The sequence below is a fragment of the Papaver somniferum genome, chromosome 11 (genome assembly GCF_003573695.1).
Source record: "Papaver somniferum cultivar HN1 chromosome 11, ASM357369v1, whole genome shotgun sequence".
NCBI lineage: Eukaryota > Viridiplantae > Streptophyta > Magnoliopsida > Ranunculales > Papaveraceae > Papaver > Papaver somniferum.
In genome coordinates, this window is record NC_039368.1 from 62,192,932 (window position 1) to 62,218,105 (window position 25,174).

The following is a 25,174-nucleotide window of genomic DNA, read 5'->3' on the forward strand; positions in this document are numbered from 1 at the left end:
GTGAACTTGGATGCCCAAAAAAATTTAGATGATTTATGGATTTCTTTTTTATGGGTTTTTATGCTACTGCAATGTTCATTTTACATTACAACAGAACAGAGAAACTTTTACAACAGTCTACAATAATTATTACTTTGATAAAACAATTACAAGATTACTTTGTAATCTACATATAGACTAAAAAAGCTACTCTGATCTGATATACAAAATGGTATAAGAAAGTCTATAGTTGTGGACGTGTACTATATTTCTCTTCCCAATTGTTGTTTCCTGAGGCGTACATTCTCAGTTACCTGTACACGCAACTGCTCTTTAAGTCTTTTGGCTGCCTGCTCAAAATTCTCATTCATAATGGTTTTCTCATTAATTGCTTCTTTGTATCTACCTCTGTACATGTCTAGCTTTATCTGTGTACCTCGAAGTCTTAACCTGGCCTTGGCTTTTTCGTTTGTATTGCTTATAGTATCCTGTGAAAGTGACAATTATGCGGAATCATAGAAACCAAGGTTAATATTTCTGAAGACGCCCGGTGAGAAAAATAAATTCAGCATGAGGTACAAATAGGGATGTGTTGATACTTCAGAATCAGTACTTAAATCCTTCTATGAGCTCGACATAGCATAGTAAAAAGATGAAATGCAAACGAACTTAGTCATGAACATCTTTAGAAATAATTCAAAGATACTCACATTACGAATCTTGAGTTCCATGTCGGAGAGCTTTCTAATTGGTTCATCGGCATCAGCTCTAGCCTTCGCTAACTGTTAAACACACAAGTGTTAAGATTTAAGTCCAAATTCGTATAATGAAGCAATTAACATAGTGGCACAGTAAATATCCTTCAGAGGTTTCCACATCAATCAAAAAAGTTTGTGAATTAGTGACTATGCTTACATCTAGACTATTTTCACTCTCCGCCACAGATATTTTGAGTTTTAGCTGATCAATTTCTGCAGACTTGTCCATGCTGTAAAAGGAAAAAGAAGAATTAAAGCCGGAACCATCAGAAATCCTCCAAAATAGTACATAAAGGAACAGTAAAACTAACCTGCATTTTCTTTCCCTTGCAGTATTTTCCTCGGACAGGGTTAAAGTTTCCTTGAGGATCTTACATTCATATCTCAAGCACTCAAGTTGATGCCTCACCTTCAATTTCAAGAATATATACACAAGTGAGAACCATAGGCAGTATCCGAAAACGTATGAGTAGCTTGCCAAACACCGACAAATTGCCAAATTGAACATAACAGATTATCTAACACAAAGTCTGCCAGGCGATGGGTAGAACATAGGATACAAAGAATAGGCAGATACAGCCAAATCGAATGGCATGGTACCTCCAACATCTCCTTTGACAACTGTGTTAGCTCATTCGATATCCTTCCCTTATCTGCGATGGCTTCAATAGATGCTTTCTCCTTAGCAGACCATATAGCCTTTTCCTCCTCCAGATCCATAAGGGCATTTGTGAGTTGCTGTAGAGTCAAATCAAGATTGGTTTAGTAACAGTTAGCTCCACATAATTAAATAATAGTAGAGATGCAGAACCATAGATTAGATAGTAGTTAGTGCAAGTAACTACCATTGCCAACTCTTCTTTTTCTTCCAACATTTGGCTGATAGCTCTTTCCATTTTGTTGCAAGACAACACAGATTCGGCAATGTTATCTCTCTGCAACAGAATAAACGTGTTAACTTTCTGAATGACTTGAAATCTACGAACTAACTAACACAATATAACATAGAAAAACAGAGTAGGAGCCTAATAAGCTTACCATGCTTGATAACTCATCTTGCATCGCCTCCTTTTCCAAGTTTGCTGAATTCAAGTCCAAGGACATAGCTTCCAGTTCTGAAGCTAAAATATCCTTATTATATAAGACCTCCTCCTTTTCTGTACTTACAGCTTTCAATTCTTCTTCCAAAGAGGCAATCGTTGTTTCCATCTCAAATGCCAAAACTTCTAGCTTTTCATATTCTCCCTTAAGACCACATACAGTAACAGTAATGGGGTCAGACAGAGAAGTAATACCATCAGAAGCTTTAGTAGTCTAGTTATCCTTTAAGATCCATCTCTATTACCTGCATCATCTGTATAGAAGGACCAGCAGGACCCCGGGACTTCTTCATGTCAAACATATTAGAGTCACGCCTGGAGATATCACGCACAAGAAGATTTTTCTGCCCATGCAATTGCTTTATTTCTCGTTCTGCTTGTGCTTTCTCACCCTAGACACACAAATGTTAATGACTTGAGCCATGTGAAGTAGTTCCCCTTAATGCGAAAGAAGATATAACAAAGAAAGAGAAGCCCGGAAAAAGGAAGAAAAAAAAAAGAGGAAAAGAGAAACCTCAAGTCTAGTTTTCTCATGGATAGCGTTCTTAAGTTTGGACTCAGTCTCCTTCGACTTCAGTTTTGTTTTCTCAAGCTCTTTTCTCAATGCTTCTTTTTCTCTTTCCAATGAACAAGAAGACAATTTTGATATCTCCTTTTTGAGAGTTTGTATTTGGGAAAGGAGCTCCACTTTCTCCAGCTCATGCAGTTCATCACGATCCTAGAAAGAAAAAAAAAACTCAAATTAGTAAGGTTCCTGTGACCCAATTGGTTTTGCAGAATCATAGCTTACCGTCAAGACCCTTTCAGATTGTTGTAAATCCACTTTAAGATCCTCTATCTGTTTATGAAGGCTGGTGGACTGATTAAGCAAAGTACACTGCAACAAGCAACTTAAACTTATTGAAATGATTTAAAGTGATCATGACTTAAGTCTGCAAACATCTACAATAAGCCAACCTTATCACTTTCAAGCTCAGAGATCTTCTTCATCAAGCAACCATACATCTCCTTATGGTCACCAATTATGGAATTCAAATGTACAGCACTTGGGCCTATAGATGACTTGAGGTCCTGCAAACGCGAGTGCAGAAGTAAACTAAACATAGTGCTGAAATATGAAGGGTTAACCACCATTCAGGGACAAGATGAGGAAAGACCATAATAATCATAAAAGCAAAATAACATTAAGGCTATGTAATACAGAGGTGGCCAAGAAACATAGTGTATACAATCCCTTGTAAGTTGAGTGTCTGACATGGCCTAGCATGAAAGTCATGAAAGTTGAAAACAAGCTTACAAAGTTTAGAATTTCCAGAAGAGAATTGTTAATTGCAAACTCACCGAGAACACGCCCAATACACCTGAGAAGTTTTGAAATAGCTCATCGATAACAGAACAAATGCTCTCAGCAGCATATTTTGAATTCTGAAATTCCAACATTAAAGCTCCGACTTCCACTGACAATTCTGCCATTTCACTATCCTCCTAGAAAGAAGTCAGACACAACAATTCTAAATGCTAAGTTATTGCACCAAAATATTACAGGGTAAGATCAAAAAAGCTTGCTCTAGAGTTAATTTTATTTTTGGAATAATAATAATCGATAACTACTACCATAGGTCATCTTATTATTTATGTGTGCATCTACAGGCTCCTCAGAAAGCTAGAAAGATATATGGAACTCAGCAGTTAAGAAATCATAAAACAATAAACAAAAGGCTAACCTGTGACCATGAGCCCTTATAACAGAATAAATATTAGATTTACCAATCTTGATGAATTTAATAAAATGGCACATAAAAAAGAAACAAAGAGCAAGTGGAACACTGTTATAGATCTGGATCAAGTACAGTAACCTTAGAAATCTAGGCAGAATTGTAATGGGTCAAGTTAAACTTACGAAAGTAACCAAGCCAGATGGTTTAGGACAGGAGCCAGTACATGTCAAAGGCTTCCTCAAGTGCAAAACTAATGTCTGGGATACATCCCAGGGTATCTGGATATCATAGAAATTACAAAGTTGCAACTAGCTACAGAAATTAAGCTTACGCTAGTAGAAAAGGCAAAATAAACACCTAGCAACATAAACTCCTCCGTTTTTGCTCACTTCTAAATCTAAGACTTTACGCATTCTTGGGAAACTTTTTTATGGATATACTTCCGCAAATACGCTCAAGATGTAATAGATGTAGAAATAAAAAACGACGAAACTGGAGGTTGCAGAGTCAAAGGTCTGCCACAAAGAGAAAAATCAGGCATATCCATTACATATTTACCTCATTGGGTGTCTTCTGCCCCATTGCCAAATCCACATAATAATCCAAATTGGTTTGGAGTGAAGATTTCTCCATCTCTAATATTTTAATCTACAATAACAGAGAAAGCAAATCCTTACAATCAATATACAAGTTTCACATAGAAATTTATAGGAAGTGAACAATAAATAACGGAAACAACGGTGGACCTGTTCCTGGAGTTGTTCAGTCGTACAAATTGCCTCCGACTTCCCCTGAAAATTACTTTTACATGGTTCGCACGTAGAAGGAGCATCCAAATGAATCTTTGCCTCTAATTTTTTGGTTAAGCATTCGATCTCTATGTCCATAGTTGTTCTCTGCCAATAAATGATTCAAAACAATCGTACACTAATTCAAAAAATAATAAGAAAAAGAAGAAGAAAGAAATAAAAAAGGATTCCTGACGAAGGAAAAAACCTGAGTTTCAAATTCTACAAGCAAGTCTTCATATTCTGCCTGCATCCTGACTAACTTGTTTTCGTCCTGTAAGAGAAATAAACGTTAACATTTTAAACTTTGTGAAAACACAATATATCATAGTATGACCTGTGCTACCTGTGTACTCTTCTTATGAAGCGGTGGTTTTCTTCTATTAGTTACATTTAACAAGGCAGTTGCACCAGGAACAATGCAGTCTCCTGGCAAGTCGATGTTTCCAATTTTATCTGATAAGCTGGTACTTTGAAGGATTTCATTGCTGCTCACTTTGTTTTCAAGTTCTTCAAAAGGAACAGCCAACCCTGTATCTCCTTCAGGTCTTATAGATTCCTCAAAAGAAGCCTTTGGTTGACTTGCAGCAGCCACCTAAATTGACAACAGAATAACTTAATCAACACTCCATCACATTCCTTAAGTAAGATTCATGATTCATTGCATGAGTGCAAACAACAAATCCATACATATCGAACTATTTATAAAAATAATTAGCAAGAAACCCAGTAAAACGCCAAATACATTTACATTGGTAGGTAACACTGCCTGATTCTCCAATTTGGTCAGTTAGATATGAAACCCTACTTTAGAATCCCTTCAACTAATGGAAATAAGAAAACCATATAAACAGCAAGGGTTTCCCTGAGCTTATATAACATTCTCGTCAAAATACTATATGATTATTGCCATAGCAACAACTGCTGATACATCGAGAGAAACTGCAACGGCTTACTGATCATTATTAAGAAGTGACAAATCAATGTACAACACTCAATCACCTCTCCTTTAACATTCTCTTGTGTGAGAGCACCTGGGCACCATGTATCTCTCCTCTTGTCCTGCAAGATGGGAAAAGGAGAATGCATGAGAAATGAAGAACAATACCGAAAGCATTAGTGCAAATAGCATAAATAAATAAAATTACAAACCAGTCCTGAAAACGGAGGATTTAATCAAGGAAACATAGCAACAGCTACCAATTAACATCACATACGTACGAACTTGGTGAATTATGCTGCAAAGCTAAAATAAGGAGCTGGACAAAAAGGCCATGTGGTATGGACAGAAATTTTAAATTTAAGAAACAAAAGCAAAAAAGTAACCAAATGAAAATAACGTAAACTAAAACAGAAATAGACCTTTTTAAAAGTAGAGCGTTTGTCATCCGTGTTTGAGTTCAACACCATTGAGCTCAAATTCTCTATTTTTTTAGCTTGCTCTTGCAACCTCCTTTTTTCCTCTTGCAGCTCCAAAGCTATACGCTCCCTTTCCAATTCACTCTGTAAGGATGAAAGTTCAGAATTACTAAGAAAATACCAAATCATTAACTCCAAGAAAATAGTGCATCACACAGCTTGTCTAATCTATATTTTGCTTTTACCCATAAAAAAATCAAAATGACAAATGCAATATTTTGGACTTCCACAAGCTAATTAAGGGAATCGGTGACATAGTTGCTAAGACTCTAAAAACACACTTTCTTTTACGTATATAATGTTATCGTTACTACCTTATAATAATGTGTTTCGCTACTTTCAGTAAAGAAACAGATAGCAACAAAAAAAAAATGTTTACCGTCAATAATGTGTTTCGTAGTTGGAGAATCTCCTCTTCAAAATGCTCAGAGTGAGAACCCTAAATAAATAGCACGCAAAAAAAGTTATAGCAGAAAACTTCCACGAGACTGTCAATTAGACGAAGTATGAAACAAAAAAAACCTTCAATTTTCCTCTCAGCTCCTCGATCTCCTTCTTTTGACGCTTTAACAAAGCTGCATCTGTCAAAATCTGGCAACAGGAAAATGTGAGGTGGTGTAAAACTAAAGCTGAACTATATTTGAGTATTACAAGTGCGTGAATATGCTAGAATTCAGCTCCTCGATCTCCTTCTTTTTAAGTCTTTCATCCCTTTCTGACAAAATAATGGGAAGATGGAGTTGAATCAGAGCAAAACCTCGTTCACGTGTGCACAATTCGTAACACGTAACGCTCGACTCGCAAATTGAAGACTACTTTTTGTCTCGTCTGCATGGATCTACATCATATTAGAGGTTGAAATGGCATTAAAATTCAAAAAAGCAATCTAAGCATAATTTGAACATAGATTTAAGTAGTGCATGAATAAGCTTAAAGAGCCTGTAACGTAATCACTGGATAATTATCCTGATAACGTCTATGAGACACTGTTATGCCTCATTAACACAGCATGTCTCAAATAAGGAGATCAACTCCATGAAATAGTGGTTAATCAGGTAGCAATTCTTCTGGAAAGTGAACAAGAATGCCGATACAAAAAAGTTCTGTGTAAAACACAAAGTTAAGCATATGAAACAAACAGTACACTGGAGAAGCAATTAAACAGATTGAAGGAGCCAAGTCATTTCAATCTCCCATGACCAACATGTTCTCACTCAAACAGCTCTACATAGTTTATTGAATAACTACCTGTGCAAGAGTAATATTGCAGATAATGGCAGTATTAGCATTGCCACCCAATGATGGCTGCAAAATGCGAGTGAGTTTGCTGTCTCTGTATGGCACATGACCCCTACATCAGATCGGAACATACTGTAAGAGCAAGTAGACGAAATAAATGCTTGATAGAGTATTACTTATTAGATCTTGTTCAACCTACCCTTGGCTTTCAGCACCTTCACTCAATTTCTTGATCACAGTTCCGAGAGTCATAAGGCTTTTGTTTATGTGTGAGCCCTCTTTCAGACGCATACCTTCTGCGCCAGTCTTTGCAGCACGTTCTGAACCAGCTAAGTCCACTAAGCTCTAGTAGATAGAAAACAACATTAGTTTTGCATGCACGAAAATAGGTCATCTCACAAAAAGTATACTGCAACTAGTTATAATGATAGAGAGGAGATGAACAATGTAAAAGTAGTAACAGAATACCAGGACAGATACACGAACAGCATCACAGGAAATGCCAACTTCCCCATCTTCAGTCCTATCTCGACTCTCAATAATCTGAAGTTCAAAGTAAAAGAAGCGGTTGAAAAACTCTTTGGATGATCAGTATTTCACAACCAGGTCAAGAATGAGGACAAAAACACTACCATGCGAAAGATTGTGTGGGATCTGCTACTGTAAGTATTCATGTTTGTCTCGCCAATGTGGCGATGAGCTGCATAATATTAGTGAAACATTAGTATCCTATCAATATTCAACCGCGAAAGTCACAAAGGTGAAGAAAAGAACCACCGAAGCAGAGACGGAGAGAGAGGGGCTCACATTCTCCAAAGTCCATTAGTTCAAGAACTTGTTCAGGAGTGGCAACAATTTCTTCTCTCAGTCCAGCAACAAATATTCCTCTCTATCAGAAAAATGGAACAAATAATACAATTAAACAAACTATCAATGACCTGTTGACAATCAAACATAGAGGAAACATTATCTTTTGGTCACATAGAGATACTTACATCAATACTTTCGTGAATCTGTAATTTGCGATGCTCGGGAGCTAGCAAATCGTTGATCTCTTCGTTATATATCTCCATATATGACATTCTTAAGAGAAACTCTCGATCCATATCCTAAATATATCAACAAAAACACATCCAAATAATCAAATGAAATTTGATGACAACGAAAAGCAACAATGTGATAACCACAAAAAGAGGGTCAGAGCATGAAAACATGAAAACTAGAGTTGATCACTACTCTCGAGCTTCAGTTTTCAGTTGCCGTTATGTTAACAAACAAGTACCTCTTGAATAGTGCGGAACAAATCATGCACAGCGAGAGGAATAACACCTGGCTCAGAAGCTGATCCTCGCATTGTATGTGTCTTGCCACTGTTAGTTTGCCCGTAAGCAAAAACAGTACCTGCAGCAAAATGACGAGAAGAAGAAATGTTTACAGCTACAGTTTTATCCTACGAAGATAGTTGTTTAGATCCAAAAAATTCAAAGTAACACGTACTATATTTTGAAGCTTAAATGTACAAGAGATATGAGTCAGTTAGAGGCAAGCCATCGGGCAGATATAACTGTATGATGGGACCCAAGGGTATTTTGATTCAGTGATATGAATATTTGACTCTCATCAACCATCCAAAATTTCCAATAGCAGATTGAATCATAGATTTTATCAACATGAAAAAAAAAAACAATTCTCAAATGGAAAGCCAAGGAACGCAAATAAATTGGATGTTCTAGTCGATTATTGGATTTATTCACCCCGAAATTGTAAAACAAAGGGGTTATAGAAATAAACGTGTCAACTTATTTTGAGAGATGCCAAGCATCAACATCCAATGCCCATGAAGATAAGACCGTGAACTAACATTGATGGCTCGCATTCTATAACATTGCATAATTCCCCTCTTTGTAGCAATTAGACAATGAAACAGTCTTTATATGAGATTGTAAAATTTTTCACATCAACCACAACTGAAATTGAAAATAATCCACTAATTATCAGTGACATGATGCTAACCACCAAAATTGAACTATTGAAAACCTAACAAAGCTTTTATCAAAAGAAAAGAAACCTAACAAAGTATTGTCTAATATACTTGCCAATTTAAAGAACATTTACACGAGGAATTCAGAAATTGATGCTGTATAAGAAATTGCATACCATTGAATCCACGAACGGCAGCAGAAACAAGTTCTCTAGTACGAAGTTCATAAACTTCTGAAGTTTTACATTCTGCTTTGAAGATATGATCTACACAAATCCATAAAAATGAGTAACTAATTAGTCAAATAAAAGATAAGTAACCAGAGACGATGAAAAGTAAGATGTGAGAACGAAGATTAAAGTAGTACCGAATTCGAATTTGGTAGGTTGATTTGGAATTGTGATGGAGTTCTCGTTAATTTTCCATGAACTGCTTTTCGAATCTTCAAGAGTGAGAGGCTTCGGTCTCACAGAAACATGAATCCTTTCCATGGGGAGAAGATAGACGAGATTCAAACCCTATTTGAGTAGTCTCTCAGTACAAATCCCCTCTCTTTCTCTCTCTTAGGTTTTTCCCCTTTCTGTTTGAAACACGAAAATGTTATTTTTCCCGCCTGGAGGGTTTTTTTATGAACCATAATATTGGGCATACCAAAATCTTACTGAATGAAGACAAAAAAAAAAAGGTTGTTGAATAGCAAAATCAGATAACCCCTTAACCCAAATTTTTTTAATGGCAAATCTGCCCTTTAGTATTAGTGTTAATAATCTTGATTAGTGATTATATATTTTGTTTAGTGATTAAGATAATTTTCAGAATTATAAGAGTGGTTTAGATGAAAAATTTGAGGAAAAAAAAATCAAAGTTTTGGTTTGGTTAAGAAGGAGAGAAAGAGAAGGAGAAAGTGAGAAAATTCCAATTCTTGATTCAATGGAGGATGAGGAGGGTCATCATTCATCTAAAAAACCTAGGAAAATACACATCAACTACAACAATGATCCAGAAATGGCTGATTTCTTAGATTATGAGAATGATTTTACACCCACTCAAACTCAAGCTCAAACTCAAACACAAACTCAAGATGATGATTTTTATGAGCCAAATCCTGATGATGAATACATTGATGAGGAACCCAATTCTTCTAATACACAGGTACACTTATATCCTATACTTAATCTCACTTCTATAGCTCTCAATTATCAAAAGTTAGGTTTTTTGAATCATGGTTCGGCGAAATAGGTTGAGGTTCGGCTCACATCTATGAGCCGAATCTACCATTGATGAACGGTTCGGCTTACTGAATCTGTTTACTGCATGCGCCGAACCTATAATTTCCAATTCCAACCCTTTTGCTAGACACTAGTTCGGCTTATATGAAAGTTTCATAGTAAGCCGAACAACATCCTGAATAGCCCGGAATAGAATCATTACTAATTCGGCTTACATATCCAAAATCGTATGTGCCGAACATAATTTTTTAATTTCTGGGTTGAAATATTGTTATTGGTTCGGCACATATGGAGAATATCGTATCATCCGAAACCTCTTATGTTCAAGGTTCGACACATAATTTGATTATAGTATGAGCCAAACATAAATTTGTAAATTTTTGGGTTAAAATATTGTTCGAGGTTCGGCACATATTGAGGATATCGTATAAGCCGAAACCTCTTATGTCCAAGGTTCGGCACATAATATGATTATCTTCTGAGCCGAACATAAATTTGTAAATTTTGGGGTTAAAATATTGTTCGAGGTTCGGCACATATTGAGGATATCGTACAAGTCGAAACCTCTTATGTCCAAGGTTCGGCACATGATATGATTATCTTCTGAGCCGAACATGCATTTGTTAATTTTTGGTTTAAAATATTGTTTGTGGTTCGGTACATATTGAGGATATCGTACAAGCCGAAACCTATAAATGTTTATAGTTCGGCACATAAGGTGATTATCGAATGCGCCGAACCTTGTTATTATATTCCCTTTCTAGTGTTTAACCTTGTGATATTCTTTGTAGATCGTGCTTGGACCCATGGAAAATCAACCTGATCCAGTAGACATAATTCACGAGGATACCAAGGATCACTTCCAAAATGATTTGGTATGTAAGAACCTTTTGCTTACCTTAATGTTGTCGGAATATTCCAAAGTTTTGCTTACTAATTACTTGTTTTGGAATGAACGTAGATATGGAAAACTAAACCAGAAGTTCTGGATTGGCTTGAGGAACACGCGATGAAGGTAAATTGTGTACTAGTTAAAGGACAACAAAGCCGATGGGATCGGTTTGAAATGATTTGTGAGCGTAGTGGAACCGGCGCTAGCAAGGTTAAAAAGGGTATTGTATACGTTGGGAAGACCGGGAGAAAGAATAGGACGAAGACGAAGAAAATAAATTGCCCTTTCAAGATCGTTTTCAACCTCAAGAATAAGTCCATGAACAAAGAAGATCAATATTGGATAATGAATAAAGATATGGATTGTCGTCATAACCACCCACGTCCCAAAGACCTTCATGGACATGCGAAAGTAGCGCGACTCAAACCCGACGAGATGCTAGAAGTGGATAAAATGACACGAGCACGTTTGCCACCTTCTAGGATTCCTAGCAAATTGAAGGCGGACAACAACAATAACAAGTCGACTATGCAAACTATCTACAATGCAAGACAAAAGATTAGAATACTCAATTTGCAAGGTAGGATGGTGATGCAACAAGTAATGTGGTTAGGGGTGAAGAATAACTACGCTTGCCAAAATAAGTTGGATGACTTCGGTCAAGTCACACACCTTTTCCTTGCCCACCCGGAATGCGCCCAATTGGCTCTATGCTTCCCACAAGTTATTATATTGGATTGCACGTACAAGACTAATAAATATGAGATGTCGTTGATGAACATTGTGGGGCATACTTCGACAAAGGCACCGTTCACTGTGGCTTTTTGTTTCATGAAAAACGAGAAGAAAGAGAGTTATGTTTGGGGGTTAGAACCATTGAAGTTAATCTTCCGGGAGGGTGCTCTTCCTAAAGTGTTTGTTTCCGATCAAGATTCATCGTTGATGTATGCTATTAAGAAGGTATTTCCGGATGCATTCAATTTTCTTTGTACGTTTCACATATGGTGCAATGTGAGGAAAAAATGTCAACCGATAATTCAACCACTTAAGTTGAAAGAATTAGAGAATATTGCTAAGCTACCGTTGGAGACATGAGTAAAGAAAAATAAGGAATTCTTGAAAGCATATGAACATAATGAGATGTTGTGGGCTTCTTTCCAAGGCGAATGGGAAGCTTTGATATGGTCAATCACCGAGGATGTCTATGAAGAAAATTTTAAAATGCTTATTAAGCATTGGAAGACCGCCTACCCCGATGTCATTACTTACTTGGTCAAAGATGTGTTGGAACCTAATAAAGAAAGGTTCGTGAGTTGTTTCACAAATCGGCACAAACACTTCGACAACCAAGCCACAAGTATGGTAGAGTCGGCTAATTATCGGTTGAATAAGAACCTTTTTGGTTGTGTTGACACTTTTGTCACGGTTTTTGATGCAATTGATGAATATTTCAAAAGTGATGTTGTGAGAATTAAAACCGCGTTCGAGCATGACCTTATGTTTAGACACAAGAATTATGGTACTAATTGGCTACGGGAATTAACTTATAAAGTCTCCCATCTATGCATCGACTTGTTGATGAAAGAAGTGGATTTGATTGAGACATTAGGCGTCACCTTGGAGGAAGAGTGTGTTTGTACAATGAAGACATCTATGGGACTTCCATGCCGCCATGACCTACTTCGGTACAAGGATGGTATCATACCATTTGAGAATATTGATCATTTTTGGAAACAATCAAGCTTGGATCCTCTCCCAACCGAAGACGATGAGGATGATCTAGAGATATGGGACACGACAAATGGGAAAAAATTGGCGGAGATGTATAGGAATATGTCCCGACCTCAAAAGAAATTCCTATGGGACAACATGATGCCGGTCATGTATCCTTTCACCCAAGAAAATATTTTGGAAACATAAAAGGACATTTAACCACAACCCCTCTTCTTAGTGGTAGGCTTTTGTCCGGGTTCCTCGGGTCCTTCTCCTTTGTTGATGATTGCATCCCACTTTTTGTAGAGGTAGTTTTGTTCTTCCACGGTCATTGGTGTTTTGGAATCAATTTTGTCCTTCATTTTTTCAACATCTCCCTACCCGCGGCATTGGTCCTGACACAAGTATGAAAGTTATAAGACTAATTCGGCGCAAGTATGAATCATGTCTTGAAATTTTTATTAGCTTACACAGAGAGTGGATCGGCTCATACCACAAAATAATTATACATCGATCCTAAATATTCGGCTCAAAACATATATTTTCGAGTAAGCCGAACCCTGTATTCGGCTCACAACCGATATTTTCGAATAAGCCGAACCTATGATTATGAACTCAAACATGTATTCGGCGCAACATGATATCATATAAATAAGCCGATCCTACACACTTGTAAAATTTATGAAATTTTAACAATGATATTCGGCGCAGCCCTAATACTATCGAATAAGCCGAATCTAGACTTATGAATTGAAACACTTATTCGGCGCAAAACTAATACTACCATACAAGCTGATCCTAAGCACATGCAAAAATTTTGAAATTCAAACAACATTTATTCGGCACAAAACTAATACTACCATACAAGTCGATCCTAAGCACATGCAAAATTTCTGAATTTCAAACAACATTTATTCGGCACAAAACTAATACTACCATACAAGCTGATCCTAAGCACATGCAAAATTTATGAATTTCAAACAACATTTATTCGGCACAAAACTAATACTACCATACAAGCCGATCCTACGCACATGCAAAATTTCTGAAATTCACAAAACATATTCGGCACAAAATTAACATCATCGAATAAGCCGATCCTAAATATAAGTCTCTGTTTTACTAAGTTCGGCTCAAAACAGATTTCAGATATACGCCGAGCCGTTCATATGCACTTTCAGGGTTCAGTTTCAAGAACAGCTCGGCGCACATCTAACATTTGTTTTACGCCGAACCATACCCTGTAACCGCCGCAGAACACATGATTTTGACGAATTAAATCGACCAAAACAATCAAAAACATCAAATATGAGATGGGTTTGTATAACTAACCTTCTTATTTTCATTTCCGGCGTTGGTTCTTTTTCAATCTCTTCTTCCGATTGATTTTGTGGTTGATTTTGAGTTTGTTCTTCACTCTCTAAATCTTCTTCTTCATGAATAGGTTGTTCAATCGATCGATTTGAACGAGATACTGCCTTACGACGATCCATTATATAGTTTCACAAATCGACAATTAAATTTCCGCGATGAAAAAAAAAGAAAGGGAAGGGTGGAGTTCGGCTGTGGAGAGGAAGAAGAAGAAGATGAATGAAACTGATTTTAGGTGTAGTTGATTATAGGTTTTGTATTAGGGTTAGGGATAGATTAGTAGTAATTTAATGGATTTAAGGGCATATAGGTAATTGAACCACCCCATAGGGTACCCCTTATAAGGTCACCCAAGTTAGGACTAGTCCTTTGTATGCCTTGAAAGTTTTAGGCATGCCCAAAATTGGTGTTCTTTTTTATTTCACTGATTTTTGTACATATAAGCTGTCATTGGGTATAACTGTACCTTTTTTTAAGGCCAAAACAACAACTAAAAAGGAGAAAAACCAACAACTAAACTACTTTTCTTAAAAATTGAAAAGATAACTAAACAACAACAAATGGTATAACTGTATCTTTGCCACTCTTTGTGGGAAGAGTGGCAAAGATCCCACAAAGGTTCAAGCTTCCAACATGAAATTTGTTTCACCATTTTGAGGGTGCTTACAAGTTTAATCCATACTTACTGGAAGGTCATCAAGTGCCTGGAAGATCACCACACGGTCCAATCTCGCAGGATTTTCAGAAGGGAGGGCATGCTTCCTCACCTGATGGAACTCCAGGTAGTCAGGAACAACACAACACTAATCTAGACGTTAACACCAACTTGAAGAGAAGAAGAGGAGGTGGTCAGAAAGCTGCAAAAGCAGCGAGAGACGCAACCCAACGAGCAGCAGAAGGAGGTTCAAGCGAGTTCAACTATGTTGATCACAAGGCAATGGAGATGCAAATGGAGACAGATAGAGTCAGGGACCGTGCCATTTCTTTAAATAATCAACAGAAAAGTCGTCTTGCGCGAGAACAACACTACATGGATTGTAAGCTAAGCAAGTTACTCTTCTTGGACACCGGAAAAATAAATAAACGACAATATGCTATATGTACTAAGAAAATGGATGAGACCGAACAACAACAAGTCCATGCCCAACAACAACAACACCAACAAACTGAAGTCACCCCTCAACAAACTGGCCAGTGTGTGAATTTGGAAGAAGACGAAGATGATACCTCAGAAGAAAACGAAGAGGAATTCAGTCTTGCTAATGTGAACACAATTTTAACAATTCAGTGTAGTTAAGTTTAGTTCAATTCAGTGTAGTCGTTTTAATTTGATTTAGTTTAGTATAATTGCCTCAATTTTAACAAACAACTTTCAATTAAAAAACATAATAATTAAATAACAAATTTTAAATATAATTGCCTCAATTGTACACGTTTATCTTCCTCTCCCTCTACCTCTACCTCCCCCCCCCCCCCCGCACCGTCTGCTGCTCCTTTTAAAGCCCAAAGGTGCTTTGTTAAATCTTGTCTTAGTTATGCATAGATTCCCCGATTGTGGAGTCTGTTAGTGGCAAGTCTATATTCTCTTTCCGGACGCCCATGCTCCACCACAAGATTCGGCGTCAAATTTTCATCTGGAAAACTAGTTCAGGTTTGGTCATGCATGGTTTCTTCAATGACCATGTTATGCAGAATGATACAAGTCAGCATAATTTTGTTCATTTCTTGAATATCAAAAAAGCGCGCCGGGACAGCTATGATGGCAAACTTCCTTTTCAATATGCCAAAAGCGCGTTCAACATCCTTTCTGCATGCCATTTGTTGTGTGTTAAAGTACTGCATATCCTTCGAAGTCGTCGGACCAAAGCCTACCTGTTTATAAGCTTGAACCATAGTTGACCATTCTGGATAGATTTCGTCTGCTAGATAATAACCCTGAGTGTAGTGATGATCGTTGATGGTGAAATTACAGTGCGACGCGAGCCCATTCTTAAGATCTTCAAACAATGGTGACTTATATAAAACGTTGAGATCGTTATTTGAACCCGGGAGTCCAAAAAAGACATGCCAAAACCAACAATCATAAGTAGATGAAGCTTCCAAAATTACAATTGGTTTTGGATAATGACCCTTATATTGGACTGCTCATTCTACCGGACACGCATGCCACGTCCAGTGCATGCAGTCAAGACTACCTAGCATTCCTGGAAAACCCCTCTCGGTGTTTTCTGCAGTTATTCTTTGAACATCTTCCTGAGTAGGCTTTCTTAAGAAGGTTGGACCAAAATGCTCAAATATTGTTTCACAAAACAATTTGAGATACCTAAAGGCGGTTGTTTTCCCAATACGGATGTAATCATCCGTGGAATCTGCTGGTACCCAGTAACAAAGTATACGGAGGGCCGCATTGACCTTTTGTTCGGGACTAAAGCCTCGTATATGTCGTGCATCATACTGATAATTAAATAAAGGTTATACCTGACAAAGCTCGGCAATAATCCTTTGCGTCAAGTTGCGGCCCATGCGGAATCGTCCCTGAAAATTCTCATCGGAATACACACAGTCATGATTAAAATAATCATGCATCATCTTTTCGTGGTAAAAATGTCGATTCCGCCACGTCCATCTTCTAGTCGCAACTTCATATGGCTCTAAAGGCTTTGGTATGATCCCGGTTTGTAATTGCAACATAAAATTTCGTCTTCTTCTATCTTGATCTGCATCTTCATCCATTTGATGCAAAAACTCCATACACGTTTCTTATCTTTTTCGTACAACATGTCATCCATCTCCATATCCTCCTCAGAAGAATCAAAATCAGAATTCATGGTTGAAAATTGAAAGCAATTGAAAAAAAAGATTGATCGGATGAAATATTGTTGTGAATTTGTAAGATCAAACTCGAGCCATATTTATGGAGGAAAAAACTAGCCGGTAGAAACTAGCCTTTCCGGTGGCTGTTGAAAAGTAGTCGTTGGCGACCTTGGTTCAAACGCCAGTGTTTCTATTACAAACGCCAGCGTTCGTGCGACGAGCGCCGGCGGTTTACCCACGATCGCTAGCGTTTCTATTACGGTCGCGCGCTTAGTTGTCTAACGCCCAGTCCTTTACCATAGTGGAAAACGCAGTTTGTTTATCCACGTGGATGAACAAAAAAATGGATTTGGTGATTGCCATAGGAATTGCCCTTAGGTCACTACCACCACATTCACCTTGGGATATTAAATGGGCTTTTTATTCCAAAAGATGCATAGGTCTCATCTCTGTGCCAACCAGTAGTAGCAAGTCCAATCAATCAATCAAAGAAGGTGTATTTGCAGGAAATCCTACAACCACACAAGTACGAGAATCTAACAATGATCAACCAATCTCAATGTAAATCATCTCTTTATTAATCAAGATCACAAGAACAATTACAAGATAATGGAAACTTTAAGTTTACACTCTCTCTACAATCTTTCTCTCTCCTGATTTCTTGACCAGGGATTCTAAAAGAACTCTATTCTTTTACATGGACCATCTACTCTTTATATAGGGTATTACATAGTGGATGACAGCTAAGAGATCCTTTATTTTCGGAATTCATGTGCGTTATTATCGCACATGTACATTAGTTATATTCGCAGACTCTACAAGCTTCGCACAGATCTTCACATTTTACTCGTGACTAAGATGACATCATTCAATACGTCACCGCATCTTGGCCTGAGCGACTACCTTCGCACACACCTGATTGTCTTTTGCTCGCATATAACACATGTGCGAAATGAGTTTCAATTTGCCTCATCGCACATGCTTATATTTTCAAATTCCATCCTACCGACATTTTTCTGTAATTTCAGTTTATTTTCTACACGTGTCATCTTCATTGTTACCGTCACGTCCTGTTTTCAACCGGTCACCTTCTTCTACCTATTTATTGATCAATTTTTAAGAAAAGTTAGTTTCTTTTCTTTTCTTTTACTCCTCTCTTCTTCTGTGAGACAATTTTCTTTCTTGCTGCTGCCTCTGCTACTTGTTCAATTGATCATCATTTGGTATTGCTACTGTTGCTTACTTAACCATCATCTTCCTTCATGAATCCCGATCCAAAGTGAGTATAATCCAAAAAAGGAGAAAAAACAACAACTAAACTACTTCATCCAACCCTTGCATAGTATTCTTCTCTAATATTTCTCTGAAAAAATTAACTTGACATTCCAAGACTTCCTATCCGCAACCCTTAGATTGACAAGTGTAGTTTTCTGTTGCAAATATGGATGCTTAAAAGCCACCGGTACATTCTGCATTGAAAAGGAAATTGACATGGGCAACCATAAATTTACAGGAAGTTAAGCATACATTTCTCTAACAGAACAGTGGACATGAGATACTTTGACCTTCCAATGCCATATGTTCATTAATATAAATCACGGTTGGGATATCTGCAGAAGTTTTAAGCAATTAATTTATAGATTCTGGTAATTTCATATCACCAATTCCTTGGGCAAATCTTGAACGACAGTGTCAAAATTAAATTTAACTCAAACTTAAGAACAATGTATTAAGATAAATCACGAAACATGTATGCTCTCGAGTTGAAAAGATTACCAAATATCAGTTTTTTACAGAAGATGGGGGCATAATGGCAATGAAGAATGGTTTCTCAGACTTAAACTCCTTGGCTTTTGCAAGTGCCTTTGATTGTGTTACCCATGAAGTACTTGATCTTCCAGTATTAAGAGTATTGGAAAACACTTTCCTTTGTTTAAGAATATCATGTTCATCAGCTGCATTTGCAAACAGAATAAACAATAACGCAATACAGCAAGCCAAGATAAGCCATACATGTTTAAGTTTGATGTTGAAAAACTTACCTGGTTCAGTTTTCAGACTGACATGACCGCCACTACTTGATAAAGACTCAGTTTGGGAAGAAGTTCCATTGTTGCTATCACTGCTATAAGAATCGAGATTGATTACTAGAGCTTTATCTTTATAATTGTTTCGGAAGTTATGTACTATTGAACAATCTGGATATTCAATCTCAGTCGCAGTCGTGTTGAATATAAGAACATGAAATTTTGAATCCCCCTCATATCTGAAAACCAAAAAATGTCCAACAGAAATAGAGTAGAACTCCATGAACTTCTTCCAACCTTTCTCAAACGAAATCGCACCTCGTCTTTTCGCCAATATTATATCCCACATTGAACCACTAGGAACCTCGATGGTTGCAGTGTCAGACAGTTCATTTTCAAACTTCTTAAGAAATTCTTTCGGGATATCCTGTCACAGTTACAACTTATATCCAGTTTACGAGTAAAACTTAAGAGAAGAAAAACAAACTCATATTTCTAACAAAGTGAAATATTAATCTAACAACAAACGAATAGGAAGGATCAGAACGGACTCCGTCTATTAGCTCTCTTTATTTGTGTTCATTTGATTCAGATGAATATTTTGTTTTTTTGCAACTTGCGGAGAAGAAATCTAAAAGAAGGAATGGATCTGTAGGAAGAATTTTAGTACTAAAACCTTACCAGTCGTTTATCTTGAATGGTATGATCAAGGATTATCTTGAAGAAATGCAATAGTGAAGAAGATGTTGTTGATGATAATTCCATCTTCTTCCTTTACTTGCTGTGATTATAGTGAGACACTTGCTTAGGATTCATTTCCTATATGGTTTGAGGCTGTGAAACTCTATAATAATAAGGAAGAGCAGTTTCACTTTAGTTTTGTTCTGACTGGCTGTGAATCAAATCTCTCAGTATATTTCTCCTCCTCTTCTCTCTTGGCTATAGGAGTATAAAGGTGCTAGTGAACGTTAATTGTATTTGACTTTGACCCATAAGAAGTAGTATTTCGGTTTCTGGGATATATTCAAACCAAACATAGCGTTTTTCTTGTATTTTGATGTTTCTACTTTTAATTGAGTCACTGATTAAGGTCTTACATTATAATTAATGATGCATTTGTATCAACAAAAGAATTAATTTTTTTGTTATCAACATAATTTCTACTAGTTTCAATGCATAAATTTAATACTTTTTAAAGTTTATTGTCTGTTATTTTCTTTTATTCTAAGATTTTTTTTTTTGTGAATAAGATATTTCATTAGAAAGCTAACTTAAGGCGTTAGCAGCCGTGATTACAATAGAGTTATAGCTAAGAATTACATAAAAAGTAAAGTGCAAACAATAGAAGGTAAATGATACAACCACCGAAAGGTGTTGGACACGCATTTGTTGCCTCGTTAAAAACCTTGACAGGGAAAACCCAAATCCAAAGGGATAAAAACCCGACGAAGGAAAAGAGCACAACGCGATGAGTCCTAAAGCAGATTCTAAAACTAAAATGACAAAGATAACCAAATTTTTGTAAATCTTCAATAACCTAAGAAGCATTCGTTCTACATCGGTACCCAATGAGTAGTCTATTAATACTGGCAGTGTGTATAGATTGAGCATCTTTGCTCGCGATAAAACTATCAAATAGTATTCCCGAGCCCTTCTACCACGAACAAGTCTGATAAAAGTATCACGGCGACCTGTACATGAAAGAGATCTCTTCTTAATGATTGAGGATGACGGTTTAGCCTTTCCCGCAATCGAAGATTTGCTTGAATCTTCGAAAAAATACAACCATAAGGAACATAGCCAGTATTGATTCGAGCATCATGTTGTTTCAGAGGAGCCTTCATTTTCCTATGCCAAGAAGAAGTACAAAAGTAAATTAAATTACGGATCAATCTTACACATACACAATACATTATAAAAGAGAAAGCTAGTAAGCAGGAAAAAAATAAACTCAAATTTTGTTGCAGTAAATCATAAAGGAGAAGAGAAAGAGGCAGAGAAGGAGAAGGTTTCTTATTGATCATTAGCCAAATTACATATCTGTAATATTTTTATATACATGTAAGGAAAACCCTAGGTATAACTAGTTGGGCCGCACATCTATGGGTCGTAGGCCCTACAACACTCCCCCTTGTGCGGTCCAATAAGACTTCATATGTAGTGCTTCACATATAGTGCGTCGAATGTAGTTCTTCAAATGTCGTCCTCTCCTTGATGACTTGTGCCGAAATCAATTGCCTCATTAAGACTTTGATAAGGAAAAACCCAGTGGGACAAAACCTTGGTACAACTATTCACATGTGGTACTTCACATGTTATCTCGTACTTTACATGTATTTCATCACATGCAATACGATTTTCAAGGACCGACTAGTCTAAGTCAATTGCCTCGTTAAGACTTTGCCAGGAAAACCCATAGGGACAAAACCTGAGCTAAAGAAAAAAAATACAATGCTAAGCAAACTTAGAACGTAGTTGGACTCGAATATGTTGCCTCATTAAAACCTTGACAAGGAAAAAACTAGTAGGAAAAAACCTTGACGAAGGGAAAAGAGTACAACATGACAGATGCAAGCAAAGGTGATCTGTTGCAGATGATCACTTTACTTCGTTGAAGTTGATTGGTTGCTTCACAACTCCTAAGGCAGAAAACCCTTGTGGGAAAGATAATAGCCTTAGTTGGGAAATTAATTCTCGGTATTTGTTGTTGTCTCATTAAAAACCTTGCCGAGTAACAAAACCTTGTGGGAAAAAGTAACCTCGGTGAAGGAAAATAGTTCAACACACTATTAGATGTTCCCCCTGATATTATACAATTTCCATTAGTCTAATGCAGTCAAAAGGAGTTTACCACACTTAACTTTTGTAACTTGAATGTTTATAAGACCCTGTTGTTGATTCTGGAAGTTACGTTGCTTAACAGACTCTCACGTTTTATTTCTTTGATTCATATATTTTTAGTAATATCAACGTGATCTTTATGTCTGCAACGTTCAACACACTTGATGTTTTCTAGTGTTGTCTCGCTAAAAACCTTGTCGAGTGACAAAACCCTGTGGGAAAAACTATTCTCGATCGAAGGGAAAAAGATTACAACACAACTTCAATTTCGAAGTAAAATATGTCGACATCATATCCTTGGATCCTCCTCCTGATGTTGGCATCTCCTCATGATTACTTTCAGAGTTGTTCCAGACAGTTCCTTTAGTCACGTACTTTTCGAACTGAATATCGGTAATGACTTAGGAAATAGTCTATCATATCTTCCCCTGATTACTTTCGTTGGAGAAGATATTATCATTCTTTCATAATCAACAACCCTAGGATTGCACTTTCGTTAGCATTCCTTTTTATGTATTTGCAGGGATAAAATAAATTTATGTCAATGGTTACTTTGAAGTACATGATTACATTCACTATACCTTTTCAATGACATTGTGTTGGCGCTGAGCTATATCTAGCTAACAAGTTCACTGAGGATGTAAAATTTAATCGAGTACATTATTATACTAAGTACAACAATGCGTCTATTGTACTTAGATATGAGAATTTTATCTCCCAACACATATTCGTCATCTTCCTTTAGACGAAATGGTCACTTACTTAGATCTGGACCTCGACTAACCATGGGAGTGCTAGCAGGATGCATGTTCTTGTTAAATTGCCTGACAACTTTAGACGTATGCAAACTGGTGGAATAATATACCACAAGCTCAGTATTCGGTCGAGCTTTCCCCAGATTTTTCATCTCAAATTCGGATTTCAAATAGCTTTTAACGTCTCTTATCACATCAAAAGCACCCATCATATCTTTACCATCGACATAGATAGCTACAATTCCAAATCAAAAACTTTCTTGTGAATACGCAAGCAAAAATAACTTATTTGTCTATCCCCTCCAAATCAAATAGCCATTTAGACGGGTATACCACTTCCGCCTGATTGCTTCAATCTATAAGTGAACATTCTATCTAATTTTTAGCGCACTCTGTTGTTTAGAGTTACTTGATTTGGGCAACAAAAGTCTATCAAGTACTTTTGTAAATATCTTCTATCTCTTGATTCATTCAGAGATACGTAACGACCACATACATATGCTGCATTTCAAGTCCTTTTGAAATTACCAAGCTAACTAAGTAGCGGAACTCTATAACATTCATTACAATAGAACAATTCCAGGGCTTTGTGAGAAACCTCGCGCCACAAGGCGAGTCTTTGTACTTTAAGACTACTTTCTTCTCATTATTCTTTGTGACAAATTTATTATGTATGTCAAATAGGCTTTACACTTGGTTGGTTAGCACTACCACACCAAATACCCGTATATTTTCCAAAGAACTAAGTTCTACTTGGATTGTGTAGGCCAAATATGTTATTTATTGAATTAAACAATAAGAAGCATGGTTCGATCTCATCGAGCTCTATTTCCTTAAGCAACTATATACAAAAATAATCATTAATATGATCGCACGATCTTTCCATTAACTCGTGTGTGTTCTCATAATCCTTTGGAATTTCATTGTTCTCTGGAATCATTAAACTTCGGAGCGTCCTCCAGTATTGATTCATGGACATAGTCAGAGACAATCAAATGAGATGATTTCATTAATGATACAAATTAGGTTGTGCCTTACTCATCTACTTCCTTTCTAGGTGAGCATTGATCGAACCTGGTGGTCTCTCCATCTTCCTTTATGGATCCACAGCCTCAACTACACTTCCACCAAGTGTAGTTGCAATACCTTAGTCTATGGTGTACCCCATACCGAGGATTTCTAACCTTGCAGGAATATTTGCAGTTGGTATGTGTGATCTTGTCACTTCAGCGACATCAGTGTACATTTTGAAAATCGATTATTATTTGTCACTTCACATTTACATTTGTGGAGTACAAGAATAAATATGAGACACGGTGGGAACACACCACGACAATTCCTGTAGTTCCCTTAGAAAATACATTTTTTTTTATCTCCCCTAACGACGGGAAGACTGTCTCATTAAAGTGATAATCCGCAAATCTAGCGGTGAGAAATCTCTTGCCAAAAGTTTTAAAATGCAGATAATTGTTGGGAACTCATTTCCAACATAAATACTTAACAGTTTTGAAGACCCATCATAGTACGATGTGGAGTCGTAATGGCACATATATAGTTCAACCAAAAATGCGTAAGAACACGAACGTCATGCTTAAATCCAGTTACCAACTGGTACGCAGAAAAGGATGACTAATATTGGGTTCTAAAACGAATTAAGTAAAGATGCGTTAGTATTGCATATTTCCCAAGCATTTAAAGGTAGGTATGTACGCGTAACCTATTTCTTAGACACCATCTGTAACCTTTGATGGTAGCCTCCGCGAGACCATTAGGTATAAGATGCTTTATATTGATCATATTAAATATGCAATATTCATCGATTCCTTTTGATGTAAATTCTCTAGCATTAACAAGGATGGCGAGCCTTTGCATTTTGCAGTATGTAATATGTGCTAGGAATTTTCTTAAAAAATATTAAACACATCGTTTTTTGTGAGTAATAATCGATTCAGCGCGTCGAATTATCCACCAGAGCCATAAATCACTTGAATTGTCTGCATTCTGCATGGATATATGTTCACTAATAACACTTTATTTCTCTGAAGAATGAGTTATTTTCCATTTGCATCTAAGTAAAACAGGATGGTCTCAATCATGTTTTACCATAGAAACACTTTGTAAGATGAGTGACGTGCTTTATTAATTTAAATCATAATGAGGAGAGGCAGTGCAAATCTAGTAACTTTAGAAATCACTGATTGTGATAGATGTCGTAACTTCGCATTATACTAGTTCATTGTCTTGTACACTCACATGAAGTGGTGCCCGTGTTATTACTTTCAAAACGGAACATCGTGTCACAACCAATGTGCCTTATGTTTATGTCAAAGTCTTTATGAATCAATCCCAATCGATTCATTGTTGGGGTTAAAATGGATTCAGTAATTCAAGTCCAATGATTTGCATTTCACTAGATTGACACATTAATTTTCTAAGAATATGCTTCCTTCCACATTTAATATAAATAATTTATAGATGCAATCAACTCCATTCTTAGTTTTCCAAAAGGTAGGTAATAGTTCACACATGAACACCCTTTGCACTTAACAA

At 36.8% G+C, this 25,174-nt stretch overlaps 2 protein-coding genes across 2 annotated transcripts; both read right to left on the minus strand.

The window, feature by feature from the left end:
* Positions 1 to 11: 11 nt before the first annotated feature.
* LOC113322194 (kinesin-like protein KIN-7O) lies at positions 12 to 9,559 on the minus strand. The gene is made up of 30 exons (XM_026570236.1): positions 9,350 to 9,559; positions 9,159 to 9,248; positions 8,284 to 8,402; positions 7,997 to 8,110; positions 7,809 to 7,890; positions 7,634 to 7,701; positions 7,470 to 7,544; positions 7,201 to 7,346; positions 7,011 to 7,113; positions 6,520 to 6,600; positions 6,285 to 6,353; positions 6,142 to 6,201; positions 5,706 to 5,846; positions 5,346 to 5,405; positions 4,690 to 4,938; positions 4,552 to 4,617; positions 4,302 to 4,451; positions 4,114 to 4,203; positions 3,179 to 3,322; positions 2,795 to 2,908; positions 2,628 to 2,714; positions 2,352 to 2,555; positions 2,083 to 2,229; positions 1,776 to 1,982; positions 1,583 to 1,672; positions 1,338 to 1,475; positions 1,049 to 1,146; positions 895 to 967; positions 690 to 761; positions 12 to 467 (listed from the first exon to the last, which is right to left on the minus strand). The coding sequence occupies exons 1-30, from the start codon at positions 9,471 to 9,473 to the stop codon at positions 243 to 245; spliced, it is 3,486 nt and encodes a 1,161-aa protein (XP_026426021.1). The 5' UTR covers positions 9,474 to 9,559; the 3' UTR covers positions 12 to 242.
* Positions 9,560 to 18,783: 9,224 nt separating this feature from the next.
* On the minus strand, positions 18,784 to 19,793 carry LOC113324470. The gene is made up of 4 exons (XM_026572790.1): positions 19,710 to 19,793; positions 19,376 to 19,455; positions 19,044 to 19,267; positions 18,784 to 18,956 (listed from the first exon to the last, which is right to left on the minus strand). The coding sequence occupies exons 1-4, from the start codon at positions 19,791 to 19,793 to the stop codon at positions 18,784 to 18,786; spliced, it is 561 nt and encodes a 186-aa protein (XP_026428575.1).
* Positions 19,794 to 25,174: the final 5,381 nt, after the last annotated feature.